Source organism: Diceros bicornis, chromosome 38 (assembly GCF_020826845.1).
Source record: "Diceros bicornis minor isolate mBicDic1 chromosome 38, mDicBic1.mat.cur, whole genome shotgun sequence".
In the NCBI taxonomy this organism is placed as follows: Eukaryota; Metazoa; Chordata; class Mammalia; order Perissodactyla; family Rhinocerotidae; genus Diceros; species Diceros bicornis.
This window is the reverse complement of record NC_080777.1, coordinates 29,310,269-29,335,271: the sequence shown is the minus strand read 5'-3', so window position 1 is coordinate 29,335,271 and position 25,003 is coordinate 29,310,269. Positions and strand designations below refer to the sequence as shown.

The 25,003-nt window shown below is 59.9% G+C and overlaps 1 protein-coding gene across 5 annotated transcripts in view; it reads left to right on the top strand.

Moving 5' to 3' along the window:
- The window catches only part of KIF21B (kinesin family member 21B), a 47,530-nt gene that overhangs the window by 10,284 nt on the left and 12,243 nt on the right, over positions 1-25,003 (top strand). For 2 of the 5 annotated variants that reach the window (XM_058533770.1, XM_058533773.1), the window contains exons 2-28: positions 2,119-2,341; positions 2,452-2,634; positions 4,668-4,817; positions 4,893-5,027; positions 5,366-5,533; positions 5,853-5,968; positions 6,468-6,663; positions 7,828-8,017; positions 8,776-8,839; positions 8,957-9,175; positions 9,558-9,645; positions 10,018-10,135; positions 10,986-11,177; positions 12,865-13,064; positions 16,262-16,369; positions 16,906-16,974; positions 17,404-17,636; positions 17,832-17,979; positions 18,200-18,394; positions 18,482-18,583; positions 19,753-19,918; positions 20,103-20,154; positions 20,329-20,386; positions 21,126-21,331; positions 21,409-21,483; positions 23,157-23,270; positions 24,896-24,934. In XM_058533770.1, the coding sequence (XP_058389753.1) occupies positions 2,119-2,341; positions 2,452-2,634; positions 4,668-4,817; positions 4,893-5,027; positions 5,366-5,533; positions 5,853-5,968; positions 6,468-6,663; positions 7,828-8,017; positions 8,776-8,839; positions 8,957-9,175; positions 9,558-9,645; positions 10,018-10,135; positions 10,986-11,177; positions 12,865-13,064; positions 16,262-16,369; positions 16,906-16,974; positions 17,404-17,636; positions 17,832-17,979; positions 18,200-18,394; positions 18,482-18,583; positions 19,753-19,918; positions 20,103-20,154; positions 20,329-20,386; positions 21,126-21,331; positions 21,409-21,483; positions 23,157-23,270; positions 24,896-24,934 (3,807 nt within the window). The remainder of the gene's footprint in view (positions 1-2,118; positions 2,342-2,451; positions 2,635-4,667; positions 4,818-4,892; positions 5,028-5,365; positions 5,534-5,852; positions 5,969-6,467; positions 6,664-7,827; positions 8,018-8,775; positions 8,840-8,956; positions 9,176-9,557; positions 9,646-10,017; positions 10,136-10,985; positions 11,178-12,864; positions 13,065-16,261; positions 16,370-16,905; positions 16,975-17,403; positions 17,637-17,831; positions 17,980-18,199; positions 18,395-18,481; positions 18,584-19,752; positions 19,919-20,102; positions 20,155-20,328; positions 20,387-21,125; positions 21,332-21,408; positions 21,484-23,156; positions 23,271-24,895; positions 24,935-25,003) is intronic. The other 3 variants (XM_058533771.1, XM_058533769.1, XM_058533772.1) reach the window with 2 other exon arrangements.

Below are 25,003 nucleotides of genomic sequence, written 5' to 3'. Positions count from 1 at the left end.
CGTGGGAGGGAGGGCGTCTTCCGGAGCTGGTCCTGCCAGCCAAGCTGGAGGGGCCTCAGAGGTTGCCCACCTGGGAGCACCTGGACGCCCTGGGCCACAGTGTTTGGTCCCAGGTCCTGCAGGCCCAGGGGCAGAGCCGCATCTGAGAGCTCAAGCTCTGGATTCCTGCCTAGTGCCTTGTGCACGGTGCCGTGCCCTCCTCTGAGGTTGCTGCCTGCTCTCTCCTGCGCATGTGAGCCATCCTGTCCCCTTGGCACGCTGAGCCCTGCCCCTAGCGACACGGTGGTACAGGATCATTGAAGAGAGAGTGCACACACGCAGGCTGGGTTCAAACCCTACTCTGCCCCTCACTGTCTGTGACTAGCTGGGCGCCATCTCATTCCTCCTCTACAAACAGCAGGTGGCGTCATGAGGATGGAAAGTTAGTCCACGCCAGTGCTCAGACACTGCCTGCATGTAGCGAACGTGAGTTTGTGTCAGCAGCCGCTGCTAGGGGCCGAGGCAGCAGCATTGCTGGCCCTGACGTCCTGCTGACTGGTCAAGTGTCTGGTCTGCAGGTCCAGTGAGGATGAGCAAGAGTCAGCTGCTCCATTCCCCATCAGAAACCAGTTCAGCAGGGAGACCGAGGAGCTGGCCCAGAACAGCTGGGTGGGATGGACAAGGGTGGTGACCTCCTCCGGCTTCCGTTGCTGTCAGCCTTCAGGAGGGGACAGTGACCTGTGAGGCCCCGTTCCTGCCCAAAGGAGACACTCTGAAGAAAACCCCGGCAACCGTCTGTGGGCGTGAAGGGGGCCTGGTGTAGCTGACCCCCCACCACTGGGACTCACCCCTCCCCCGTCCCTCTAACCCCTACAGCAAAGTGCGAGGAACAGGCCCGGGTGAGCAGCTTACTGACCTGAGCTCTGAGTGGGCCTTGGGGCCAGGGCAGCTGGGACAGGGAAGGGACGGCGACTTGGAGGCCCTGGCTCTGCGGCTGGGCGCCCCTCTCATCTTTTCTTCTCTTGGTAAATGTTGGCCGAGGGAGAGGGAGCTTGACAAGCAGCTCATTGTGAGTGCCCGGTGAGGGGCTAGCTGTGGGAGCCCTGAGCGTTCATGCCTCACCCCTCCTTTAGGCGTTAGGGGGGTGTTCTCTGCCAATCCCAACAACGCACATGCTCGCTGACTCACACTTGGTTGTCATGGGGACATCGTCATGGGGACATCGTCATGGCAATGGCTGCTTGGAAGAGGGAGAAGGGGTGGTTGGATGGAGACAGCCCCGTCCATGGCTAGATGGAGACCACCCTGTCCGTGGTGCCCTGATGCCACTTTTCTCCCTCTGTATAAGGGAGCCCACGAGGATCTGGGACGTGGGCCCCTCCTACGGCTGGCCTGTGTCCCTTCCACAGGTCCCTGCCTTTCTCAGCAAACGTTTGACTTGACCTGGTCCGAACCCCTCAGCTCCTGGGGAGGAACCAGAGCTTGTGCCTGAGAATGTTCCTCCAGGCTCTGGCATCTGGGAGGGGGCTCCTGAGCTGGAGGGCCCTTGCAGCCCCCACAGGCCTTCTGGTCTCCTCCACAACTTAGCCCTGGCGGGAGCAGCCAGGCCCATCCCTCCCTTCCCTACCCTGGTCCTGGGCTTCGCCTCCCCTGGTCCTAGAAGGGGGTAAGCTGTCTTCTCTCCCCTGCCCTGTGGGAGGCTGGTTTCTGGGGCTCCCCGTTCAATCTGGAATGTGTGCTCTGATGTCAGACAGACCTGGGATGGCTCTGTCATGTTTCATGTACAACCTTGGGCAAGTCATTTAAACTCTCAGCCTCCGTTTTCTCATCTGTAAACTCAGGCAAATAATTCGCACTGTACAGGTTTACAGTGAAGAATACATGAATTCATTTATGTAAATACTTGCTCAATAAATGTTAGCAACTGCTGTCTTGGATGGTGTTGGTATTATTATTACTGTTATTGTGTTATTACAGCAGCTGCCGTTGTCCTCTTGGGGCTCCTAAGCGTCCTTCTTTCTCCAGCTCGTGGGGGCTGGAAGGGCCCAGGAGAGGTGGAAGCTTGGCCGGCAGAGGGAGGGAGGGGCTGCGGCGGTCCCCCCAGCTGGGGCTGACCCGGGACTCTCCCATCTCGGACAGGATCCGGCCCCAGCTGTCAAAGGAGAAGATTGAGGGCTGTCACATCTGTACCTCGGTCACCCCAGGGGAGCCCCAGGTCCTTCTGGGGAAGGACAAGGCCTTCACCTATGACTTTGTCTTCGACTTGGACACCTGGCAGGAGCAGATCTACTCGACCTGTGTGAACAAGCTCATCGAGGGCTGCTTTGAGGGCTACAATGCCACGGTGCTGGCCTATGGACAGGTGAGCCACCTCCACCCCCCACAATGGCCCCTCCGACCCTGGGCTCCCCCATCTGATGGGAGAGATAATGCATGCTGGATAACACCCTCCTTCCACCTTTGCCAATGCAGACAGGGGCCGGGAAGACATACACCATGGGCACTGGCTTCGACATGGCAACATCGGAGGAGGAGCAGGGCATCATTCCGAGGGCCATCGCCCACCTCTTTGGGGGCATTGCTGAGCGCAAGCGGCGGGCACAGGAGCAGGGCATGGCTGGGCCTGAGTTCAAAGTCAGCGCTCAGTTCCTGGAGGTACTGTGGCCTCGTAGGGTGGGCAGCAGGGAGACTTGGGGGACAGCAAGACTATGGAAGCTGGGCTCTCCTCTAGGGTGGCGGAATGAGCCTAGGGAGCCATGGAGGCCTCTATAGGTGATGAGTTCCCTGCTGCTGGAAATATCCAAGCAAGAGCTGGAAGACCACTTGGTAGGACACTCTGAAGGGGTTTCCTGCATCAGGAGGGGCCTGAGTCAATGAGAACCTGTAGGCGCTCCTCAAACCCTAACTGATTCTCAGCTCTGACACTTATTCACTGTGTCACATTGGGCATGTCATTTCACCACTCTGCAGAACGGGGGAATAACGTCTCTTTCCTTAGGGGTTGTGAGGATGACACGGAAGCACATGCCTGGCACATAGTGAGAACTCTGGTTCTCGCCTGTCCTTCTGCCTCCCCTGGTCCCCCCCAGCCTCAGAGCAGCCTGCCCTGTCTCTTCCTGGCTGATGTCCTTCCTGACCCTCTGAGTCTTCTCTGACCCCAGGACAGGAAAGTCCTCCAGAAGGGGCCTTTCTTTGCGTCTGGCCCTGCCACTCTCTGGGAGCATGTCAGTGTGCCGAGGCTGCGGATTGTGGCAGCTAGGGGCTCTGGGGGTGGCAGAGGGGACCTGTAGCCTGTAAAGGGGCCTTTCAGAAGGGTCTCCAGGAAGGCGGTGGACCTGGATACGTCTCCTGAGCACCCTGACTCGACTGGCCTCCTCCTCTAGGACACTTGAACCAAGCGGCTCCAGTTCTCAGCATCTGAATCCCCAACCCAGAGACCCTCTAGACCTGGGACATGTGCTGGGCATGGAGCCACCCTGGGCTCTCACCCCACACGCCCTGTGCTCTGACTGTACCAGCTTATATTCTGAGGGAGGGAAGTGGGCCCAGCCCCCTTAGGGCTTCCAGGCCCCGTCCTGCCCACTGCCCCATAGGCGTTCCCTCCTGGGCACACAGGGCGGCTGACCTCCCCTTAGGGGACCCTGTATACACTGAGAGTTTTTCTTTGTCCTTCTGGACTTTTGTTTCTGATGAAGTGACCACCTCTGTGTGTGTGTCCCACTGCTGTGTACTTCTGTAAGCTTTCTCATCTCGTTGTTTTCCCTTCTCCATCCTGTTGCCATGGAGATCCCCAAAGCGCAGGCCAGTTCCTAGAAAACACATGCCAAAGGGTGGACCTCCAGGGTTAAATGATGCTATGTGTCTGTCCCAGCAGACAGACAGGTGGCACCCAGGTCTGCACCAGTCCCTTCCATCTCCTCTTCCCCTTCCTGTGGGGTATTTCTGTCTCTTTAAGGCCATCAAAGCCTCAGATGACCAGGGCTGCAGCCTCCCCTTCCCCCCCACAGGATTCCTTGGCCGCTGACCCACCTGCCCTATCCCTATTCCTGCTCCCAGCCCCAGCTCCCTGCCTGGGGAACCTCCTAGCCCTCCAGCAGGTGACACTTTCCCTGCCAGTGATTCCAACACAGGGATCTGCAAGGCCAAGACCATCTGAAATGGGGGCCACCTCCCCACGGTGGGACGTCCTCCGTGCCCTCATGCCCCCGCATGGGGGGTTGTTGTCACCTTGACCCCCAGGGACCATCGGGATCAGGACGTGGCTCCCATGGTCTCCACTGAGCCCTGCTCGTTCCCACCCTCATCTGGAACTGCGTCCACCTGCCTCTTTCCCAGCCCGGTAACATAATCGGAGCGGCCCAAATTATGGTCATATCTTCCTCATCTACATCTAGGACCCGAGCCCCTGTCACCCTTAGGTCCTTAGCCCCCTGCCAGCATGAGAGTTTCTGAATGCTGGTTCCGTGGCGAGCAGCACCTCAGAACAGTTCTGCCCAGGCCCAGCTGCCCCCACCTGTCCAGGAGAAAGATCATGGAATCCAGAACCCAGAGGGGACAGGGTTGGCAAGTCGACCCCCCGGAGCCTCAGTGTCACATCTGCAGATGGAGCAGGTTTATAAACAGGAGAAAGCCCTCTGGGGCCCTGCGCCATGTGCCGCGCAAACCCAGCACTGTCCCCTCCCGCACAGCTCTACAACGAGGAGATCCTGGACCTGTTCGACAGCACCCGCGACCCTGACGCCCGCCACCGTAGGTCCAACATCAAGATCCACGAGGACGCCAACGGGGGCATCTACACCACAGGTGTCACCTCCCGCCTCATCAGCTCCCAGGAGGAGGTGCGTGTCCATGGGACTCCAGGGCGGGCAGGGCCGGCCCACGCCACCCAGTCCTCACTCCTGCTTCCCCCCCAGCTGATCCAGTGCCTGAAGCAGGGGGCCCTGTCGCGCACCACGGCCAGCACCCAGATGAACGTGCAGAGCTCCCGTTCCCACGCCATCTTCACCATCCACGTGTGCCAGATGCGCCTGTGCACCCAGCCCGACCTGGTGAGGCACCACGGGCCAGGAGCCGGGTGTTATGGGGGCACCTCGGAGGGCAGGCAGAGAAAGGAGCCATGGGGCTGCCTCTGCCACTCGCTGATCCTTCTCTTTCTGTTCTCTTGAGCCTCAGTTACCTCCTCTGTGCGATAGGGTGACCATACCTCTGTCGTTGGGAGGATTAAATGAGGATCAGGCATGTGCAAGCACTGTGTGAGCTGGCAGATGCTCTGCGTGTGCAGGGGCACGGTGTCTGTAGACAGCGTTACTGCGGGGCAGGGCTGAGAGCAGAGGAGCAGCAAGGGGGGGGCGGGGGCTGGCGACTCAGGTACCAACTTCTGCTGCAGGTGAATGAGGCGGTGGCCGGGATGCCCGAGGGCACAGCTCCTACGAGTGAGTATGAGACGCTCACTGCCAAGTTTCACTTTGTGGACCTGGCCGGCTCCGAGCGGCTGAAGCGGACAGGGGCCACCGGCGAGCGGGCCAAGGAGGGCATCTCCATCAACTGTGGCCTGGTAGGCACATGGCAGGGCCCACCTCAGCAGCCAGCACAGCTCAGACCCTTCCAAGGCCCATGACCCACGGCTGCCCAGTCCTCCTTGGTCTCTTGCCAGCTGCCGGCCCAAGCACCTGTGTGTCACTACTGTTAGGCCATTGGTCCTTCACCCTCCCCCCATCCCTGACTTCCCCAATTTATCACATCTACCTATAAACCCTCCCTGGGAGCCCGAGGGCTGCTGAGGTCAGCAAGGCAGACTCGGACGGCTGGGGATCATCTTGTCCCCACCCTCCCTCCCTGAGTGCCTCTCAAGTGCCGGGGTCTGTCTCCCACAGCTGGCCTTGGGCAACGTGATCAGCGCCTTGGGAGACCAGAGCAAGAAGGTGGTGCACGTGCCGTACAGAGACTCCAAGCTCACCCGGCTCCTCCAGGACTCGCTGGGGGGCAACAGGTACCCGGCAGCCAGCGTCCAGCGAGGGCGGGAGGCAGGCTTCCCGGAGAATCTGACGTGAGGGTTTGGAGCATGAGGGCCAGGTGGACGAGGTAGGCCCCCCACCCCAGGCTGTGGGCTTGGGAGACAGGAACCTGGAGGTGACCTTTGGCCGATAACGGTCGGACTCAGTCTCCTTGTCTGCACAACAGAGAGAGAGAGTCCTGAAGGAAGGGATAGAGCCCAGTGGGGTGATAGGTGGGAAGAGCTAAGGTGATGCGGGGCGTGGCTCTGGCGATGACACGTCACGACCTCCTGACCCCGCAGCCGCCTTCACTGTGGGAAGGAACCCCGCAGCCAGGTGGTTGGGATCCCCATGTCCTGGTTCTTCCCTGGTGAATGCCAGGTCCTTGGGGCGTCAGGCAGTGGGGAAGGGGTGGGAGCCGGAGCTCTGCTCTGAGGCGATGCTTCTGGGGCTGGCGGTGGCCCGGGTCCCTCACTCACCCGGCCGCACCCCTAGCCAGACCATCATGATCGCCTGCGTGAGCCCCTCGGACCGCGACTTCATGGAGACGCTCAACACACTCAAATACGCCAATCGGGCCCGCAACATCAAGAACAAGGTGGTGGTGAACCAGGACAAGACCAGCCAGCAGATCAGCGCGCTGCGGGCCGAGATCGCGCGCCTGCAGATGGAGCTGATGGAGTACAAGGCGGTGAGCACGCCCCAAGCCCCACGGCCCCGTTCCTCAGCACTCTCCCCTTCTCCCATTTCCTGAGCGTCACTGTGTGCCAGCCGTGACGCTCAGTATCAGGGGCTCTCGCCGGTGAATCGGGCAGGTGGAGCCCTCGGGGTTGTGGAGTACTAGGAGAAAGAAGGGCACGTGGCTTGCGTTGCATAGATCTGACGTGCAGGACAGACTCTGCTGGGTGTTTTCATGTCTGCTGAACACGCTGTGTTGGACCAGATGAGCCTCCTAGACTGTAGTACAGACTAAGAACAGTTGATGGGGACTGCCCGAGTGGTCCAGTGTGCTGGGGGGAGGGCAGAGGAGAGAGTTGGCCCTACTCACTCAGGTGGTCAGGGATGGCCTCATGGAGGAGGGGCCTTTTGTATGCATCTTGACCAATGAATGAGATTTCAGCAAAAGGAAGGAGAACAGTGTTCCAGGATGCGAACAAGCCAAGCACAAAGGAACAGAGATAGGAAAAATGGGTGCTGTGGGGGAAGTGTCTGATTCCGTGTGACTCAGGTGTTGGCCCATGGCCTGAAATCTGGCACACAAGTGGGTTTTGGTTTGACTTACTCTATTTTAAAAGAGTGCAACTTAGTTGTCAACCTTTCTCAAAATTAGGAAGTTCCAGGTTTTTCTTTAAAAATTTGAAGATCTAACAACATATGGCACTAGGTTGGCTGGACTAGCACAGTGGCTGCCCCTTTTAGACGGAGTCTGGGACTCTGTTTGCTCCCATCCCCACCGCTCCCTGTTGTCTCACACTCAGGCTGACTTACTCGTTTGTTTCAATGGCCTGACCCCCACAGGGTTTTGGGTTAGCATTTACAGAGATATGAAGGTGAGCAGTGGAAAGATGGGTGGAGGTGAGGTTGTGGGAGGCCTGGAGTGGCTGGTTAAAAATTTTGGACTTTTATGTTGTCATGCGGAACCATGTAAGGTTTCTGAGCATTGGGAGACAGGAGCTGTGTTTTGAGACGCAAACACAGTGTTGTGTGTTGTGTGTGTGTGTGTCTGGGGCAGGGGGAGACCACATGCTGCCATGCCGAGGGAAAGGCCAGGGCAGTGGCGGTGGCGGCATTGTCCGTCACTCCCTCCCCTCCCCAGGAGCTCCATCTCCTGACTGCCCCCGCCCTCCCCTTCCAGGGCAAGCGGGTGATTGGGGAGGATGGTGCCGAGGGCTACAGTGACCTGTTCCGGGAGAACGCCATGCTGCAGAAGGAAAACGGGGCGCTGCGTCTGCGGGTGAAGGCCATGCAGGAGGCCATTGACGCCATCAATAACCGCGTCACCCATCTCATGAGCCAGGAGGCCAGCCTGCTCCTGGCCAAGGCTGGTGAGTGGGGTGCAGCAGGCCGGCTCGGAGCACCGCCCGGCTGGGGCCCCTCTCCGCACACCCACCCCAGGGTATGGGGCTGGCTGGGCCAGCCAGTCAATTCACAGATCAATTCATTTATGCATTTTTTAAATTAATTATAAAACTTCTTTTTTAATGACCCAAGTAATACAAGAATCCATCCTCCTTGATTAACAGGCGTATATAAAGTGAAAGGTCAAAATCCTATGTCCCTGACTGTCCACCCCATGTCCTCTCTTTCTTAGAAGTAGCCGCGGGCACGTTGTCCCGCTCCTTTCTCAGTACGTTTGCTCCACGTAGGGATGCAGATTCCCACATACGCGTCTATATGTGCGTGTGAATGTGAGCTACTTTTCTTTTTCTGTTACGAGGTCATATGAATTATCCTATGACGTCTCTTCTTCACTCAGATTATGCTTTAGAGATCTTTACGTATTAAAACATACAAACCTACTTAATTCTTTTAAACTGCACGATGTTCCACACGTGATAATGAAGGATAATTTATTATAATGACCCTCTATTGAAGGACATTTAGGTTATTTCCAATTTCCTGCTGTTACCAACAGCGCTTGTGTATCTCTGTGCACACATACAAGTCTTTCTCTGACATAGATTCCTTTCTGGAAAAGGCCCATGTGTGCCACCCTATTGGAGGCACAGATACAAGACCACCAGTTTAGAGCAGGAGGTCTTCACTGTTATTTATCTTCTCTGTTGCCCCCTTCTCCCTCCAGGTGATGGCAATGAGGCCATCGGCGCTCTGATCCAGAACTACATCCGGGAGATTGAGGAGCTCCGGTGAGTGAGCCCGGTGGCCTTGGGAACGCCCCAGTGTCTTTGGGAACACTGAGGCCTTGGCCAGGCCAGGCCAGGGCACTGCAGCTCACCCGGCCCCACCCTCGCTCCCCCATGCAGGACGAAGCTCTTGGAGAGCGAGGCCATGAACGAGTCCCTCCGCCGCAGCCTCTCTCGGGCCTCGGCTCGGAGCCCTTACTCCCTGGGTGCGTCTCCGGCTGCTCCAGCTTTTGGGGGCAGCCCTGCCAGCTGCATGGAGGACGCCTCCGAGGTGATCCGCAGGGCCAAGCAGGACCTGGAGCGGCTCAAGAAGAAGGAGGTCAGGCAGCGGAGAAAGAGGTGAGTGAGTGGAGTGCCAGCCACCTCCCCGGAGAGCCCTCCCCCCGGGCTCTCACGGGGCGGCCCCCAGGAGGGGGGCCTGCTGCCTGTGTTCTGGAGGGGCCGCCCCGGGTCACCTGGGAACTCACTGAGCAAACTTGCTCAGCCTTTGGGTCAGAAGCCCCCAGCTCTCCCTAATGCTGTGCTTTCCCCGAGGAGAGGGAGCGTGGAGGCTACCCAGGGTTAGTTCTGGGCTGGGGGCTCAAGCAGAGACCCATTCTCTGCAGAGCAGGAGCCCAGCCCCGTCCCCGTGCACTCTGGATGAGACATTCCCTCCCACCCCCACCCACAAGCTCAAGGCAGCTCAGCCCCCTAACCTGGCCCACCCTTCGCTCCTGGGCAGCCCAGAGAAAGAAGCCTTCAAAAAGAGGGCAAAACTCCAGCAGGAAAACAGTGAGGAGACCGACGAGGCCGAGGCCGAGGCCGAGGAGGTGGGCCTGCCCGCCGCTTATGCCTGTCCTATGTCCCTGCTGGGGCGGGGGCCCCTCAACGTCCCCGTGCAGGGAGGGGAGGGGCCCCGTCTGCCTCCAGGTGAGCCTGGGCCTCCTAGTGTCTCTGACTGGTTGCCATGGTGATCTCCATCCCAAGTGGGTGATGCAGAGAGGGAGCCGTCCCCGAGGGGCTCTGCCCAGGCTGTGTGGGAGGTGGGGGTGGGCACAAGGGGCCCCGATGGCAGCCCACCCCATTCCCCACCCTCCCGACACACACAAGGCCTCTGCTTCTGGGCTCCCCCCTCCTGAAGCCAGGCCCAGCCTGAGTGCGGAGGGGCCGCCGGCCCACCCCTAATGGTGCTCTGTGCCCAGGAGGAAGAAGAGCGAGACGAGAGTGGCTGTGAGGAGGAGGAGGGGCGTGAGGATGAAGATGAGGACTCGGGCAGCGAGGAGAGCCTAGTGGACTCGGACTCAGACCCCGAGGAGAAGGGTGGGTGCGCCAGGCTGGGGGCCGGGGCTGGGGCAGGTAAGACGCCAGGTGGCCGGTGCCCGGGTACGAGGCTGCCGGTCAGCGCTGGGCCCAGAGAAACTGCTCGGGGCAGATCTTCTGGATGCGAGACCCTGAGCCGGATGCTCCGGGGGTGGGGTTGGCCCCTGCTTGAGTTCACAGAGATAGAGGTTGTCCAGAGCCCAGAACTCCCAGATGTGAAGCCAGTAACAACAACAGCAGCAGTAATGATAATGATGGCAGCAAACCCAACTGAGTGCTCCTTGCATGCCGGGCCTGTGCTGAGCTTTCCCCTTTCCGTGGCCTGGTTCTGTCAGCCGTCGCAGCAGCCCTGTGCGCGGAGCCCTGTGTTAGGAGCTCGCCCTGGGTCACCGCTGCAGAAGCCCAGAGGGGTGTAGTGACTCCTCCTAGTGTGGTGGATCAGAGCTGGCCTTCAGTGGAGACCGGGCTGCTGCCGAAGCCCACTCCTCAAATAGGACCCCTGCCCCATCAGCTCCGCCCTGCGCCGTCTCTGACCCAGAGCCCTATGAGGTGCTCTCTATCCTTGCCCCCTCCCTCCTCCACCCAAGTAGTCCTGTGTCAACTACGACAGGTGCACGTTGGCCTCTGGGGCCCAGCAGGGGATGCCTTGACCCCACAGGCTCCCGGCCCAGCCTGATGTTTCTGGGCTGCTCTTTCAACGTGTCGCCCCATCTGACGGCACTTACCTGCTGTGGGATTTATCATTTCCCCTAACCTCTGGTCACTGGTCCTGGCTGACCAAAGGAAGGCCCCTGGCCCTGCGCCTCCCCCCTCGCCCCTAGTGCTGGGTCAAGCCTGTCTCTGCCCCCAGAGGTGAACTACCAGGCTGACCTGGCCGACCTGACGTGCGAGATCGAGATCAAGCAGAAGCTGATCGACGAGCTGGAGAACAGCCAGCGGCGGCTGCAGACCCTGAAGCACCAGTATGAGGAGAAGCTGATTCTGCTGCAGAACAAGATCCGGGACACGCAGCTGGAGCGCGACCGCGTGCTGCAGAACCTCAGTGAGCTGGCGCCCGCGCCCCAGCCCCCCGGACCCTCGCTTCCCTGGGGCCCCTCCCCTGCGGCTGGCACCTCTGGGACTTACCTGGTCTTCTGGGCAGGGCTTCTGACCCCTGAACTGTGGCCCTTTGACCTACAATCGGAAAGTTATGTCTCACCCTCGTTCCTATGCTACATTTTAAATTATTATTTTTTACCATCGTCTTAAGTATTAGAATCGTTTCTATCCCCAGTCATGTGCACATGACACTCCTCAGCCTTTTTCCGCATTCAGCTCCTTGAGTATTTTCCTTTGAACCTACTGACAAACCTCCTTCTCACATTCCATCTCCTTACACTGCTCTTCAGCCTGTTCATGCAATTACTCATTCGTTCATTCATCACTTACTCAGCAAACATCTGTGGGCTACGTCTTACAGCACAGACATTATTCGAGGTGCTGGAGATACTGGAGTGAGCAGACCCTGCCATCACGGCGTGTACATTCTGGTGGAGAGACAGACATTAATAAGATAAACAAGCAGGATCTGTAGCATGAGATGGTGATAAGTGTTATGGAAAAAATACAGCTGGGGAGGAGGCAGGGCATGCCGGGGTTGGGTTGGCGTTTTAAAAGACGGTCATGGAAGACTCCACTGAGAAGGTGGCATCTGAGCAGACTTGAAGGAGGTGACATAGTGCTCGAGCAGAATGAGCACCCAGAAGAACAGTCCAGGCAGAGGGAACAGAAGGTGCCAATCCCTGAGGCGGGTGTGTGCCTGGCCTGTGGGCAGAGTGACCAGGAGGCCAGACGGCTAGAGCACAGTAAGAGGGGACAGCGGCCAGAGATGAGATCAGGCCATGTCAGTTATTTTAAGCACATTGCTTATTTGCAGAGGGAGGTGGGAAGATGCGGAGTTTTGAGAGAGGGACATGGTGCAAATTTTAAAAGCATTTTCAAAAGGCCCCTTTGACTGCTGTGTGGGGGTGGAAGTGGAGGCTTCAGACCTGTTAGGAAGTTGTTAGGAAGAGCCAGGTGGAAGATGACGGAGGGGGGTGGTGGGAGGTGTCGCCAGGTGGATGGATGTATCTTGGAGGTAGAGACAAAAGGCCTGGCTGGTTGATTGGGTGGGAGCATCAGGAGAGGGGAGCCAAGGCTGTCTCCAGAGCTTCTGGAAGGATGGTAATGATACTCTCTGGGACGAGGAGGACTGTTGGGTGGGGAGATTGGGAGTTGGGTTCGTAGCTGTCCAGTCTGAGATGTCTGGGAAACTTCCATGTGGAGATCTCTGTTGGCAGTTCAGGTGGGAAAGGTCAAGGTGGAGAAGAATGCGTTCTTCTGCCTGGTCCTCATCGCTCTGTCTTCTGCTAACTCTCCCCCTTCCCACCGGCCCCAGCCCTTTCTTTCAATCGTGGGTCAGAACTGCGCCAGCATGAGTGGCCCTCAGGACCCTCACAGAAAGCTGGTGACCAGAGGTCAGAGACCTCAAGGGGAAACACCCCCTCAGGACCGAGAGAATGTCGGGGCGGGGAGGGGCCTTGAGCGTCTCCTAGTCTGATGCCCTCGTTGTTTAGAGGAAGAGACGGGCACACGGAGGGGTGTGACCCCCAAGGTCACGCAATGAGGCTGGAGCCCCGGCCTCCCCGTCCCAGCCCGCAGCTGACGGGGACATGCGAGGACGGCGCTGACAGCCCCTCCTGTGCTCTCAGGCACCATGGAGTGCTACACGGAGGAGAAGGCCAACAAGATCAGGGCGGACTACGAGAAGAGGCTGCGGGACATGAACCGGGACCTGCAGAAGCTGCAGGCCGCGCAGAAGGAGCACGCCCGGCTGCTCAAGAACCAGTCGCGCTACGAGAGGGAGCTGAAGAAGCTGCAGGCCGAGGTGGCCGAGATGAAGAGGGCCAAGGTAGGGCAGGGCGGCCTCGGGGGCCAAGGGCCGGCATCTTAGAACCCACTCACCGTGTTAGAAATGATCATTACTGTCTGTGTGGACAATCCTCTGGACACACAGTGTTGTCCTGGACACTGTCCTCTTAGCCAGGTGTGGGGAGGCAGGCGAGGGGCTCCAGGGACCCCGCTTCACGCTGTCCCTGTGGTGGGCGTCTCCACTGCCCTTGCCTCCAGGCTGCACGGAGTCTATGTGAGGCCTCTCACTGGGGCAGGCTGCCAGTGATGATAACAACAGTGACACTGTCGGAGTGCTCGCTGTGGCCAGGCTCCAGGCTGGTCGCCTAACATGTGCGACCACATTCAGCCCTGAGGAGAACCTCAAGGGAGAAGTCCTGTTGTTATTCCCGTTTGGGCCTGGGTGAGTGGGGCTCGGAGAAGTTAATTCCAGCACCGAGGGCTAGTGCTGGGACGCGGGCTCAGTTCTCTGCCTCCCACGCTGGTATGTGTTCCGTGTGGCACGTGCCTCCCTCTCCTACTTTGCCATCCTCAGGGTACTCTCGTCTCTGGGGCCTGGGGCCGGCCCCCGAGGTTCTGCCTTCTGGGCTGGGCTCTTCTGCCTCCGTGTCTGGGTGTGTTCTCGTTGCTGCCTGGGGCCGGGCAGATCCCTGCTCCCTTTATGTCCTCCCTCCCCCAGGCCTTCCTGGTCCTGCTCTCCTGCCCTGGCCCTCAGCCCCTGGGGAACCCCAGCTCGCCAGCCCTGGGCCAGGCCCAGCAAGCTGTGGAGGGCTGGTCTCGGAAACGGGCACCAGAGGGGAGCACCCGGTGCTTGAGGCAGGTGGGACAGGGGTGTGGACCTGGCAGCCATCAGTCACTGCATCCACGCCGGCTGGCTGACCAGTGTGCAGAGGAGAGAGGCAAGGCAGTGATGGTGGTGCAGTCTCTGAGAGGAAGGGACGCTCAGCCGTCAGTTAGGCTCAGTCTCCATTCCTGGGCTGGCTCTGTCTCCAGCCGAGCCCGGGCCACACGTCCAAGGGCCCTGTCGGCCTGACCAGGGTGCTGTACTCAGACCAGCCTATTCTGGGCTGGCCCCAGGGAGCCCCATTTTCTCCTACTTCAGTGCTTCCACCCTGTGGGGTGTTGAGACGGAGGCTCCAAGATGAAGTTGGAGGAGCTTGGATCCCAGTGCCCCCTGGTCAGGTGGGGGGAGGGCCCGGGGTCTTGGTTTCCTGGTGGAGCAGCACACTCATGGGGCTGCGATCCTGCAGCAGCTCCGGGAGCAGTTCTGGGGGGTCTTGTCTGCGTCCTCACTCCGTCTCCCTGAGGTTCCCTGCTGGTGCCTCTGCAGGCAGCCCCAGCCTGTCCTGGCTGGCTCCCGTCTCAGCGGGGCGGCCCTGCTGTAGAGCCTTGTGACGGAGGACCCCCTCCCACGGCTCTGAAGCCTGGAAAAATGACATAATGCCCCAGATATATTTGAAGGACAGAGGATCCGTGCATGTTCCTGGGTTTCCAGCTCAGGATGGCTGGGCCCTCAGCCAGGTGCCAGCTCTGCCCTCTAACAGCACTTTGTGAGCCCAGGCCAGAGGTTGGAAAGAGCAGCCCAGGCCATCCTGGGGGTACCCAGCAGGGGCCCCCGGCTTCTGTTGGGAGGACAGAGGGTGCAGCAGCGAGGGATTCTAACCAGACACCGTGAGAGCCATTGCCCGAGGACCCTCCCCTGCAGGTCAGCTGCCGGGCCCAACGATTACAGAATGAAACTGGGGTGGGGCCCTCCGTCACCAGGGTCTCCTCAGGAGATGGGCCACTGCCTACTACGTCACACCTGCAGAATAATGCTGGTCTTGGCTGCTGTGTCCATTTCAGCACTGTCCTGTGCCTGGAATGTGCCACCCATTCTGAGGCCCTCACCCCTGCAATGACCTCCACGGGGCTCGGCCACACATGCAGAGCTGGGCAGATGGGGCTTTGTCCAGGAAGGCACAGGAGGCCTCGACCCCTGACCCCAGAAGACACTGACCTCTGGGGTTTGCACACAGCTTCTGGTTCAGGGTCTTCAGGTCCACTTCAGTCAGGGCGTGGGGTGGCCAGTCCCAGGCCTTGGGGAGAAGGCTCACTCTGGCCCCCAGAGACCCGGCCGCAGCAGTGAGCCCTCCTCCTCCCTGTGGACCCACCCCGCAGAGCCTGCCTCCCGCCCTGCCGTTTCCTCTTCCAACTGTCTCAGGACAGGGCAGTCTGGTGACATTCCTCGTGCTGTCTGAGGCCTCAGTGGCAGAGGAAGGATGAACCCGCACCTCACTCTCAGGCCCCAGCCCCTCGGAAGGCACCTGAAGCCCCATGTGCATTGCCCTCGTGCTTTGGGCACCGGAGCTGTGGGGTGGCGGCAGATGCCTCAAGGCCTGAGGGCGTGGCTGTCCTTCATGCTGGGTCATCTCTGGCCACACTCACGATGCTCTGTGCCTTTGGCCAGGCCTCCGAGCACTCTGGGGTCCAGGCTCTCTCTCTGGTTGCTGGCTTTGCTCTGAGCTGCCATGGGGCCATCCTGGGGCTGTAGTGAGAGCTGGATTTTGGAGGCAAAATGACCCAGGCCAGAAGTCTGGCCATTCCTGACTGGTTTTGTGACTTTAGGTCACTTTTGTCTCTCTGAGGCTCGTTTCCTTGTTTATGAAATGGGAGTGATAACGCCTCTCACGTGACAGTCACAAGAACTGGGCCTGGCTTACAGCGTGGTTTCCGTAAATGACACTGGGCTTTATTGTTGTCACTGTGAGCCTGGCCCTGAAATCGGCCCCCAACCCTCTCAGCCCTGCGGGCAGCACAGCTGAGGGCGGGAGAGAGGAAAGTGCCCCATCCAGGTGGGACTACTTGCCTTCGGCAACCCAGGCTGCTCCTGGAATGGCCAGGCCCGGGACAGTGGCTCTGGCTGAGGGCCACCAGGGGCGGTGACGTTGGGAGCAGTGGGGGCCAGCTGGACCTTGCAGAGTGGTTACACTTGCACGGCTGGGCTGGCCATGCCTTTCAGCAGGTTGCCAGATGGTGGGGCAGTTGCAACTCCTACAGAGGAGTGCGGGATGGGCCCCTCGTTCCGAACCCCGTGCCCCGAGCCAGTGCTGCCTGGCAGGCGACCAGCCTGCCCAGTGTCCTGAGAGCTGGCCTCTCCCTGGAGGGCGTGGGCCGCCTCGTGTCCGGCCTGCCTCACGCCGCCTCTCCCCGTCCCAGGTGGCCCTGATGAAGCAGATGCGGGAGGAGCAGCAGCGACGCCGGCTGGTGGAGACCAAGAGGAACCGGGAGATCGCCCAGCTCAGGAAGGAGCAGCGGCGGCAGGAGGTGAGGGCAGCCTTTGGGGATCTCCCAGCCTCCCCGGGTGCCGGCCGCCCCTCCCACCACGTGGCCTCAGCTCTTGCCACCATGAGTGGGAAAGGTCATGCTTGGAGCAGAGCACCGCGTGTCACAGAGGGCTGGCCCTGCAGGCTTCTGGTCCAGCCCCTGTGTTGTCCAGGGGAGGGACTCAAGCCCCAGAGAGGGGCAGGAACTGGCCCAAGTTCACCCACAAGCCGGAGCCAGAAATGTGCAGCCTCCAGCCCAGCAGGAAAGCCCCAGCAGGGCCAAGCCAGCTAGTCCAGGATCCCTCGCCCACGGTGGGGAGGAGAGGCCGGGGACTTGCCTTTGCAGACCAGGGGCCTGCACGGTGACCTCCGGGAAAGGGAGATAAACTCCAGATCCCGTTTTATCAGCAAGTTTTGGCTGCACAAGAATCACCCCGAAACCCAGCTTCGCCTACAGAGCTGGGCAGACCTTCCCGGTCCCAGCCCAGGCAGACCAGACGTGGTGCCTAAGTGTGGTCCCTGCCCCGCTTCTCTCAGTTTCAGATCCGAGCTCTGGAGTCGCAGAAGCGACAGCAGGAGATGGTCCTGAGAAGGAAAACCCAGGAGGTGAGCGAGGCCCCTTCCCCTGCGTTTGCATTGCTGCGTTCTCCAGAGTTCTGCCAGGGCTAGAGGGCAGGAAGGGACAGGGGAGGGGGACGGTTCCCCCGTGGCTCCCCTTTCTTCCACTCACCAAACACGATCTTGCAGACCTTGTGTGAGGCCTGTTAGCAGGGCCTTTCTCAGCAAGCGAGCTGAGGCTAGAGGGCGGGTTACAGGTTCCGCTCCTAAATGCCTGAGATGTTAGTTTTAAAAAAAGTGGCAGTCTCTTTTGTGTTCATTTTGCATCAGACAGACGCCCTTGGCCCTTTCTCTGTCCTAAGCCCAGGCCAGGACAAAGCAGCCCCTGATTTCTCCCTGCGTGTACCCCCCAGTCTGGGCCTTTTCGTGGGCTTCAGGGTACCCTGCTCACCAGGTCCCTCTTTTCTCGGCCCCCAGGTTTCTGCCCTGAGGCGCCTGGCCAAGCCCATGTCCGAGCGGGTGGCGGGGCGTGTAGGACTGAAGCCACCCATGCTGGACTCGGGGGCTGAGGTGTCGGCCAGTACCACCTCGTCTGAGGCTGAATCAGGGGCCCGCTCCGTCTCCAGCATCGTGCGCCAGTGGAACCGCAAAATCAACCACTTCTTGGGGGACCACCCCGCACCTACTGTCAGTGGCACCCGCCCGGCCAGGTAAGGTGGATGGGTGGTACCCTGGCCTATGCAGGCAGAGGGGGTAGAAATGTAGGGGCAGGACCAGGAAGAGGCAAGCTCTGGGGAGGTGGCCCTGTGATAGGTCCCCATAGCTGTCAGCTCTGGGTAGGGGCTCCACAGGGGTGCAGAGGTTGAGAGCGGTCCTTTCCAATCCCCTTTGCCTGTGACTCCCAGAAAGAAGTTCCAGAAGAAGGGGGCCGGCCAGAGCTTCAGTCAGGCTGCGAGGCTCAAGTGGCAGTCCCTGGAGCGGCGGATCGTCGACATCGTCATGCAGAGGATGACCATTGTCAACCTGGAGGCCGACATGGAGCGGCTCATCAAGGTGGGGCCTGGTCCTGGAGGAGCTGGCCGCTGCCTTCCCTCCCGCCCATCTGCTCTCCTCCGCCTGCCCGCTGTCGCTGCTGACTTCTCTCGCTCTCGGGGCCTCTGCTCGTCCCCTGTCCCCCTGCTCCTTGTGCCTGCTCTGGGATCCAGAGGTGCTGGGGGAGCTGCGGGCAGGGCTGGCCAGCAGCCTGAGGCCTCACCTCCGTCTCCCCCCCCAGAAAAGGGAGGAGCTGTTCCTCCTGCAGGAGGCCCTTCGGAGGAAGCGGGAGCGGCTGCAGGCCGAGAGCCCGGAGGAGGAGAAGGGGCTGCAGGAGCTGGCGGAGGAGATGGAGGTGCTGGCGGCCAACATCGACTACATCAACGACAGCATCACCGACTGCCAGGCCACCATCGTGCAGCTGGAGGAGACCAAGGTGCCAGCCAGGTGGAGGCAGGGGGGATGCATGGGTCGTGGCAGCAGCAGTCCTGGGTGACGAGGGGTATCTGCCTCCCGGTCCTAGGAGGAGCTGGACTCCACGGACACGTCAGTGGTCATCAGCTCCTGCTCCCTGGCTGAGGCCCGCCTCCTGCTGGACAACTTCCTCAAGGCGTCCATTGACAAGGTGGGCCAGCAGCTCACCTCTTGGCCAGGCCCTGGGCTCCGGTGTCTCTCTGATCTGCCGTCGCGGTGATGCCCGCAGGCCTGGCTCCTCGTGACCTGCCTCCCTTCCCAGCCTCTGGTTCCAAGGCTGTAAAGCAAGGGTGGTGACCACACCAAGCTCATGGCTTTAACGAGATGACACATGCAAGGGGTGTGGCGTGGCCTCGTTAGAGGTGACCTCTGTGCTGGCGCAGGCCCGTCCACAGCAGGGCTGGGCTTGAGTCTGCTGGAGGTGGAGGGAGAAGTGTGCGTGTGTTTGGGGTGGGGCAGCAGGAGACAGACAAACAGACGGCCCGCATTCCACCCAGGAGGGTTTGCGCTAGAACATCAGGTGTCCCTTGGTGTGTCCTGTGCTCCTCTCCTCCCTCCCTGACAGAGAGCTGGCCAGAGGACCAGAGGAGGACATGCCTCCTTCGTCCTAGAGCCTGTGGCCTTGGGGACAGAAGCTGCATTGCGTGCATGCAGTGACTCTGGAGGAGGGCAGAGAGACAGCCCTCCTTGTCTCCTCGCCGGGTCCCCAGTGAGCTCTCAGCTCTGCTTTGTGTCTTCGGGGAAAGTGTCAGTCTGCCAGCGCTGCCATAGCAAAGTGCCACAGGCTGGTGGCCTAAACAACAGAGATTTATTCTCTCGCGGCTCTGGAGGCTGGGTCTGAGATCAAGGTGTCCGCAGGGTTGGTTTCTCCTGAGGCCTCTCTCCTTGGCTTGTCGACGGTGCCTTCTCCCTTCCTGTGGTCTTCCTGCTGTGTCTGTGTCCTAATCTCCTCTTCTTATAGGGACACCAGTCATACAGATTAGGGCCTGCCCTAAAGACCCCATTTTAGCTTAATTACCCCTCTAAAGGCCTTGTCTCCAAATACAGTCACATTCTGAGGTCCTGGGTGTTACAGTGTCAACATATAAATTTGGGGAGAACACAATTCAATCCATAACTGAGTGTGTCCTAAGGTGACTCCCCTGACATGTATATATGAGGCTGGGGTGCATCTCAAGTCGGGGACAGGCACAGGGGTGATGTCTGGAGTTAGCGGTTGCCCTCTCAGGTGGCTTGTTGGGAGCAGGTGTCAGAGCAGTGATGGGAGTGCCCGCAGCCCCAGGCTGGAGAGGGTAACCCAGGCTCACTCCCTGCCCCCAGGGGCTGCAGGTGGCACAGAAGGAGGCCCAGATCCGGCTGCTGGAGGGACGGCTGAGGCAGAGCGACATAGCGGGCTCCTCCCAGAACCACCTGCTCCTGGATGCCCTGCGCGAGAAGGCCGAGGCACACCCTGAGCTGCAGGCCCTCCTCTACAACGTGCAGCAGGGTACGGCGGGTGCGGGCAGAGGCCCCGCAGCACCTAGGAACTCCAGGCTCCCTGGTTCCAGCCCCCAGGGAGCCCCTCGCTTCCCCAGAACTGCCCCAGAAGCCCGGTCTGATCCCACTGGGTAAGATGCGGGAGGGAGGCCGTCCCCTCTCACCCTCGTGCCCTCCCTCCCTCCCTCCTACAGAGAATGGCTATGCCAGCACAGATGAGGAGATCTCAGAGTTCTCGGAGGGGAGGTGAGTTTCCAAGTTGGCAGTGGGAGCGGGTCCCTGGGGCTGGGGTTGAGGGGTGGCTGTAGGGCCCCAGGGCTGAGCCTGGACTTGGGGGCTGTTTGGGACCCATAGCTCTAAGTCCCAGAGAGCCAGAGCACAGGCTATCAGGATCCTGAACACCCTCTGCTTCTTCCTTAGCTTCTCCCAGTCATTCACCATGAAAGGCTCCACGAGCCACGATGATTTCAAGTTCAAGGTGAGCCCCCGTCAGAAGGCAGACCGCAGGCTGCGGCAGGACCAGCCTCCCCAGGCCTGGTCCCCGCCTTCCTGCGGCTCTGCCCTCACCCCCAGCCCCAACTCAGTGTTGCCTCCAGCTGGGATGGAGGTCCAGAAAGGATCTAGCCTGGAATTGGGAGGTGCCCGGTGTGTAACCGGTCGCAGCCCATTCCTTCTGAGGTGGGCGGAGGGTGGGAGAAACGGCTGGAGCCGTAGCCACAGGCCCTGCTTTCAACAGTGTCCCCTTCCCCGCCCAAGACTCTACCTCCTGCTCTGAGTCAAAGACGGAGTCTAGACCTCTAGTCACTCTGCGGACAGATGATTGGTTCCACAGGATGGGAGCAGCAAGGAGCGAGTTTTCCTGCCAGCCAGGGATCAGTTATTAGGCTGAACCAAGAAACAGGATTTATTCAAGAGAGAAGAAAGGAAACTGCAGACCAGGCCCAGCAAATTGTGCATAGTTTTGGGGTAAACTGGTGATTGGCTGGTGAGGCAAAGAGCTCAGTCTGCACATTCTGTTTGCATGGTTCCAACAGGGCAGAAAAAACATTTCTGTTTTTTCAGATTCTCCAGAAGCCTTGAGAGACGGTCTCTGGGTGATGTCTGGTTCCTCTATCTTAGGCCAAGGCAGCAGCCTTCCCCTGGTTAGAACTGCTGGCTCCCCCTTTCTGTGCCATGCCGTTTGGGCAACTGGTCCACCCCAGTCCTCCCTTCCCCAGGGTGAGCCCAAGCTGTCTGCCCAGATGAAGGCCGTGTCAGCTGAGTGCCTGGGTCCCCCACTGGACATCTCCACCAAGAACATCACCAAGTCCCTGGCCTCCCTCGTCGAGATCAAGGAGGACGGGGCGGGCCTCTCCATCCGAGACCACTTCTACCGGGACAAGGTCTCACGCACCATCAGCCTGCCCACCAGAGGGAGCACCTTGTAAGGAGGGAGCCAGGCGTGGGGGGCAGGGCGGGCGGGGAGCTGGGTCTGGGCCTCACTGGACCCTTCTCTCCCAGCCCCCGGCAGTCCCGAGGCACGGAGACATCCCCTCTGACCCGAAGGAAGTCGTATGACCGAGGACAGCCCGTTAGGTAAGAGCACATTCTGGAACCTGCCCCAGAATCGCCATGGTCTGGTCCTGGGGAGCCTGAATCGCTGTGATGTTCCACTCTCTAGATCATCATGGGCGCTGTTTGATCTGGGCCAGTCTGACTAGGTCGTTCAGCTTCCCCCGTGGTCCCTTCCCCACCCAGTCAGGTGTGGGCTCAGGAAACGCAGTCTCCACGGCACCTTGAACTGGGTGGCCACACCTACTGCTAAAAAACGTGATGTGTGCTCGATGTTGGTGGGCTCGTAGCCGCTTGGACTGGTCATTGTACTCACGTGCTTCACCCTTTCCACAACCATGGGGCCTTGGGAGGCTGCAGCCCTTTTGAAGGTCTTGTCATGTGAGAGGAATGGAGATGTTTAAAGAAAAACCGGAGAGCTGGTTGCAGAAGGGTGGGCAACTCCAGCTGGCCAGCCGGTCCCAGGGCCAGGCCCCACAGAGCTGCGGCCGATCGCCGGATGCCTCTTTGGTCATCTGGTCCGTGGACTTAATTTTCAAAGAGATTTGGTGGCCTCCCCCAGGTCACACAGCTAAATAGTGGAAGAACAGGGACTCAAGGGGACCTCTTGCCACCTGCCTGGTGGGAGGGAGGACTTGCTCGGGCTCCCAGCCCCTCCTCCTCCCTGAAGCCTGGGCAGATGCCGGGGCTTGCTGAGGGGTCTTCGTTGGGGGGAGGTTGCAAGGATACATATACACTTGGGGCCTCACAGGCGTCACCTCACCCCGGCACTGAGAGAACATGCCGAAAATGCAGTGAACTCGTGATGGCTCTCCAAAGTCATCATGACAACTACTGACAGCTTCCCAAAGAGGGGGACCTTGGGGTGTTGGAATGGGGCAGTACAGCGGGGATGTAGGCTCTTCCCTGCGGATGCTGTTGATCCTCATTATCCAAGGTAGTTACATTCTGTCGTCATCGTGATCTCTGACCTGCTGCTCTTAGAGGAATATAGTGCTCATTTCCCGCGAGCCTCTGGTCACAACATTGTCACCAACCCATCAGTATAGAACCTTGTCTCACGTGTGTTTCCGCTTAAAGACTCCTTATTTAATATATGTCATTGACTCATTCACGTTGAACTCATGGCCAGCAGCCCTATAACTCACTCCTGAACGAAGCTCACCTCACCCCCATATCTTCCCTATAAGGCACGTCACGGCCTTCCTACCCGCAGGAACACCACACAGCACCTCAGCTCTAGGCTTAGGGCCGTTTTAAACAGTGAGGTCACCAACAAAAAGTACAGATATGCAAAAAACGTGACACTAAATAGACCACGAAAGTCACCTGTTTACGCTGTGAGAGCTGAAGCAGGAAGGCAAGTGAAACCTCCTTTGACTCCAGCGGGGATCGTGTGCTTTTGGGGACTCAGCTTTTTTGCTGCTCTGTTTGTGTCTGCAAAGAATCACGGGAGCACTGCGAGCATTGATTTTGGGGTTACAAATGCACTTTGACGAGTAGGTGAATCCCCAAATATGGAATCCACAAATGAGGAGGATGAGCTGTTTAAGGGCCTTGTCTGGGAGCTGATGGGGGGTTTGGCTCTGGGATCCCTGCCCCGCGGGCCTTACAGCCGAGCCAGAAGTGGTGCTGCAAGCATGGCAAGTGTGAGCCTGTGGGCACTAACAGTGCTGCCCTCTGACCCTGCACACCAGGTCCGTGGACGTGGGATTCACGCCCCCCTCGTCCCCTCCCACGCGGCCCCGCAGTGACCGTAACGTCTTCTCTCGTCTCACCAGCAATCAGAGCCAGGGCTCAGCACTGGACAAGTAAGAGACAGGCCTGCCTGGGTGGGCACGATGAGGGGAAGGGGCCTGCGGGTGGTGCCACAGGCAGGGCTGGGACAGCGGGCAGACCGAGCCTTGCTGTTTGGGCCCCTCTGAGAGAGGAGGCCCCAACACCCCTCTCCTGGCCTCTCTGCCCTTTCTGTCCTGACCGTGGGCGCTTCCTGTCCCCCAAGTATGCTGGAACCTCAGGAGAGGGCAGGAGGGAAGCCACAGGGTAGGGGGCCGGGGCAGTCAGGCTCCCAGGGGGCCCCCCAGGACTGCCCCCTGAATCCTCCCTTGCTGATGTTGGATTCTTTGATTCTTCTCTGAAGCCCCTTCCTTCAGCTACAGCCATGCCCCCTCCCACCACAGTTGCTCAGACAGGTCCCCGGGGCCCTTGCACACTATCCTAGCAGAAAGAGACCCCCGCTTACCTCCGCCTGCAGGGTCAGCTCACCCTGTATTCACAGCTCCTCTTGGACTGCTGTAACTACCACTAGTATGATGGGTGTAGACAGCAAGGCCGTGCGTTCAGAAGGCACCCTCACGCTGCACCCTGCCTCCACATCTGTGATTCATTTGAACATTATCAGCCATGAGAGTTGTCTCCCCATTTTACAGATGAGAAAGTGAGGCTCCAAGAGGGGCCCAAGGACACTCACCTAGACAGTGGCGGAGCTGGGCCAGAACCCGGGGCTCTGACGCGTGCCGGCACGTGTTCCTAACGGGGGGATGCTGCCTCGAGAAAGGGGCGCCCGTCCTCCATGTGTTCCTCTCTTGGCTCCCGAAAGCTTCTCGACCCTGAGCGGGGACAGTGCTATCCTTCAGGGGAGCCCGGGCCAGAAGGTGCTAGTCCTCGTGCCTGGCGCCTGACGTCAGCGCCTCCCCACAGAAACGCCCGTCCTGGGCTCCCCAAACCTACCTTGGCTCAGCTCCCGTGGGGGGAATGTACCAAGCCCGGCCCATGCCAACCAGGGCACCCCCTCCATGTCTTTACAATCGGCAGGTCGCTTTTCTGGAAGGATTGGGGTGGGACTCCAGCCCTCCCAGCCTGCTGGTCTTCCAGGCCTTGTCCTGTCCAGTGGTCCAGGCCTTGGGGCCCATACATGGTGCAGAGCCAGCTCCTAGGCACGGTCCCAGTGGGCTCCCTGGGGACAGTGGGCTTTGTAAATAAGTCAGTCCCTGAGGAATTGCCGGAAGAAGCCAGCTCCCAGGGAGGGGCAGGAGTGGCCTGGCGTCCTCTGGCTGCAGGCAGGTGCGAGCATTGCTGGGGTAGGCAGGTGCCCCCAGCTTCTGCGATGGGGCAGCTGGAGAGCTTGGAACCTGCAAACGGCCCACGAACCGTCCCCCAGAGTGTGGGCTGGCCCTCCCACGCCTCCCCCGGCCCCCTCCTCGCTCCTACCGTGTTAGCTGAGGGACCCCGGTGGCCCGGTCCTGTGGGCGTCCGCAGCTCCCAGGCCAGCCTATCCCCCTCCTCTCCTTCTGTCCACTAGCGCCCTCATTGCTCTGCCTCGCTCCGCTCCCTTGAAGAGAATAACCCGCCCTCTGACCTCCCGCTGCTGCCGCCTCTGCATCCCTGTGTGTTTTCCTCTCTTCCCCTAATCCAGCTAATTTTCTGCCCCCCCCAGGTCTGATGACAGCGACTCCTCTTTGTCGGAGGTCCTGAGGTACACAAGGTCTCGTGTTTGCTTCCCAGCTCTCACTCTCTCCTCTCTCCTCCGCCTCCGCTGCACAGC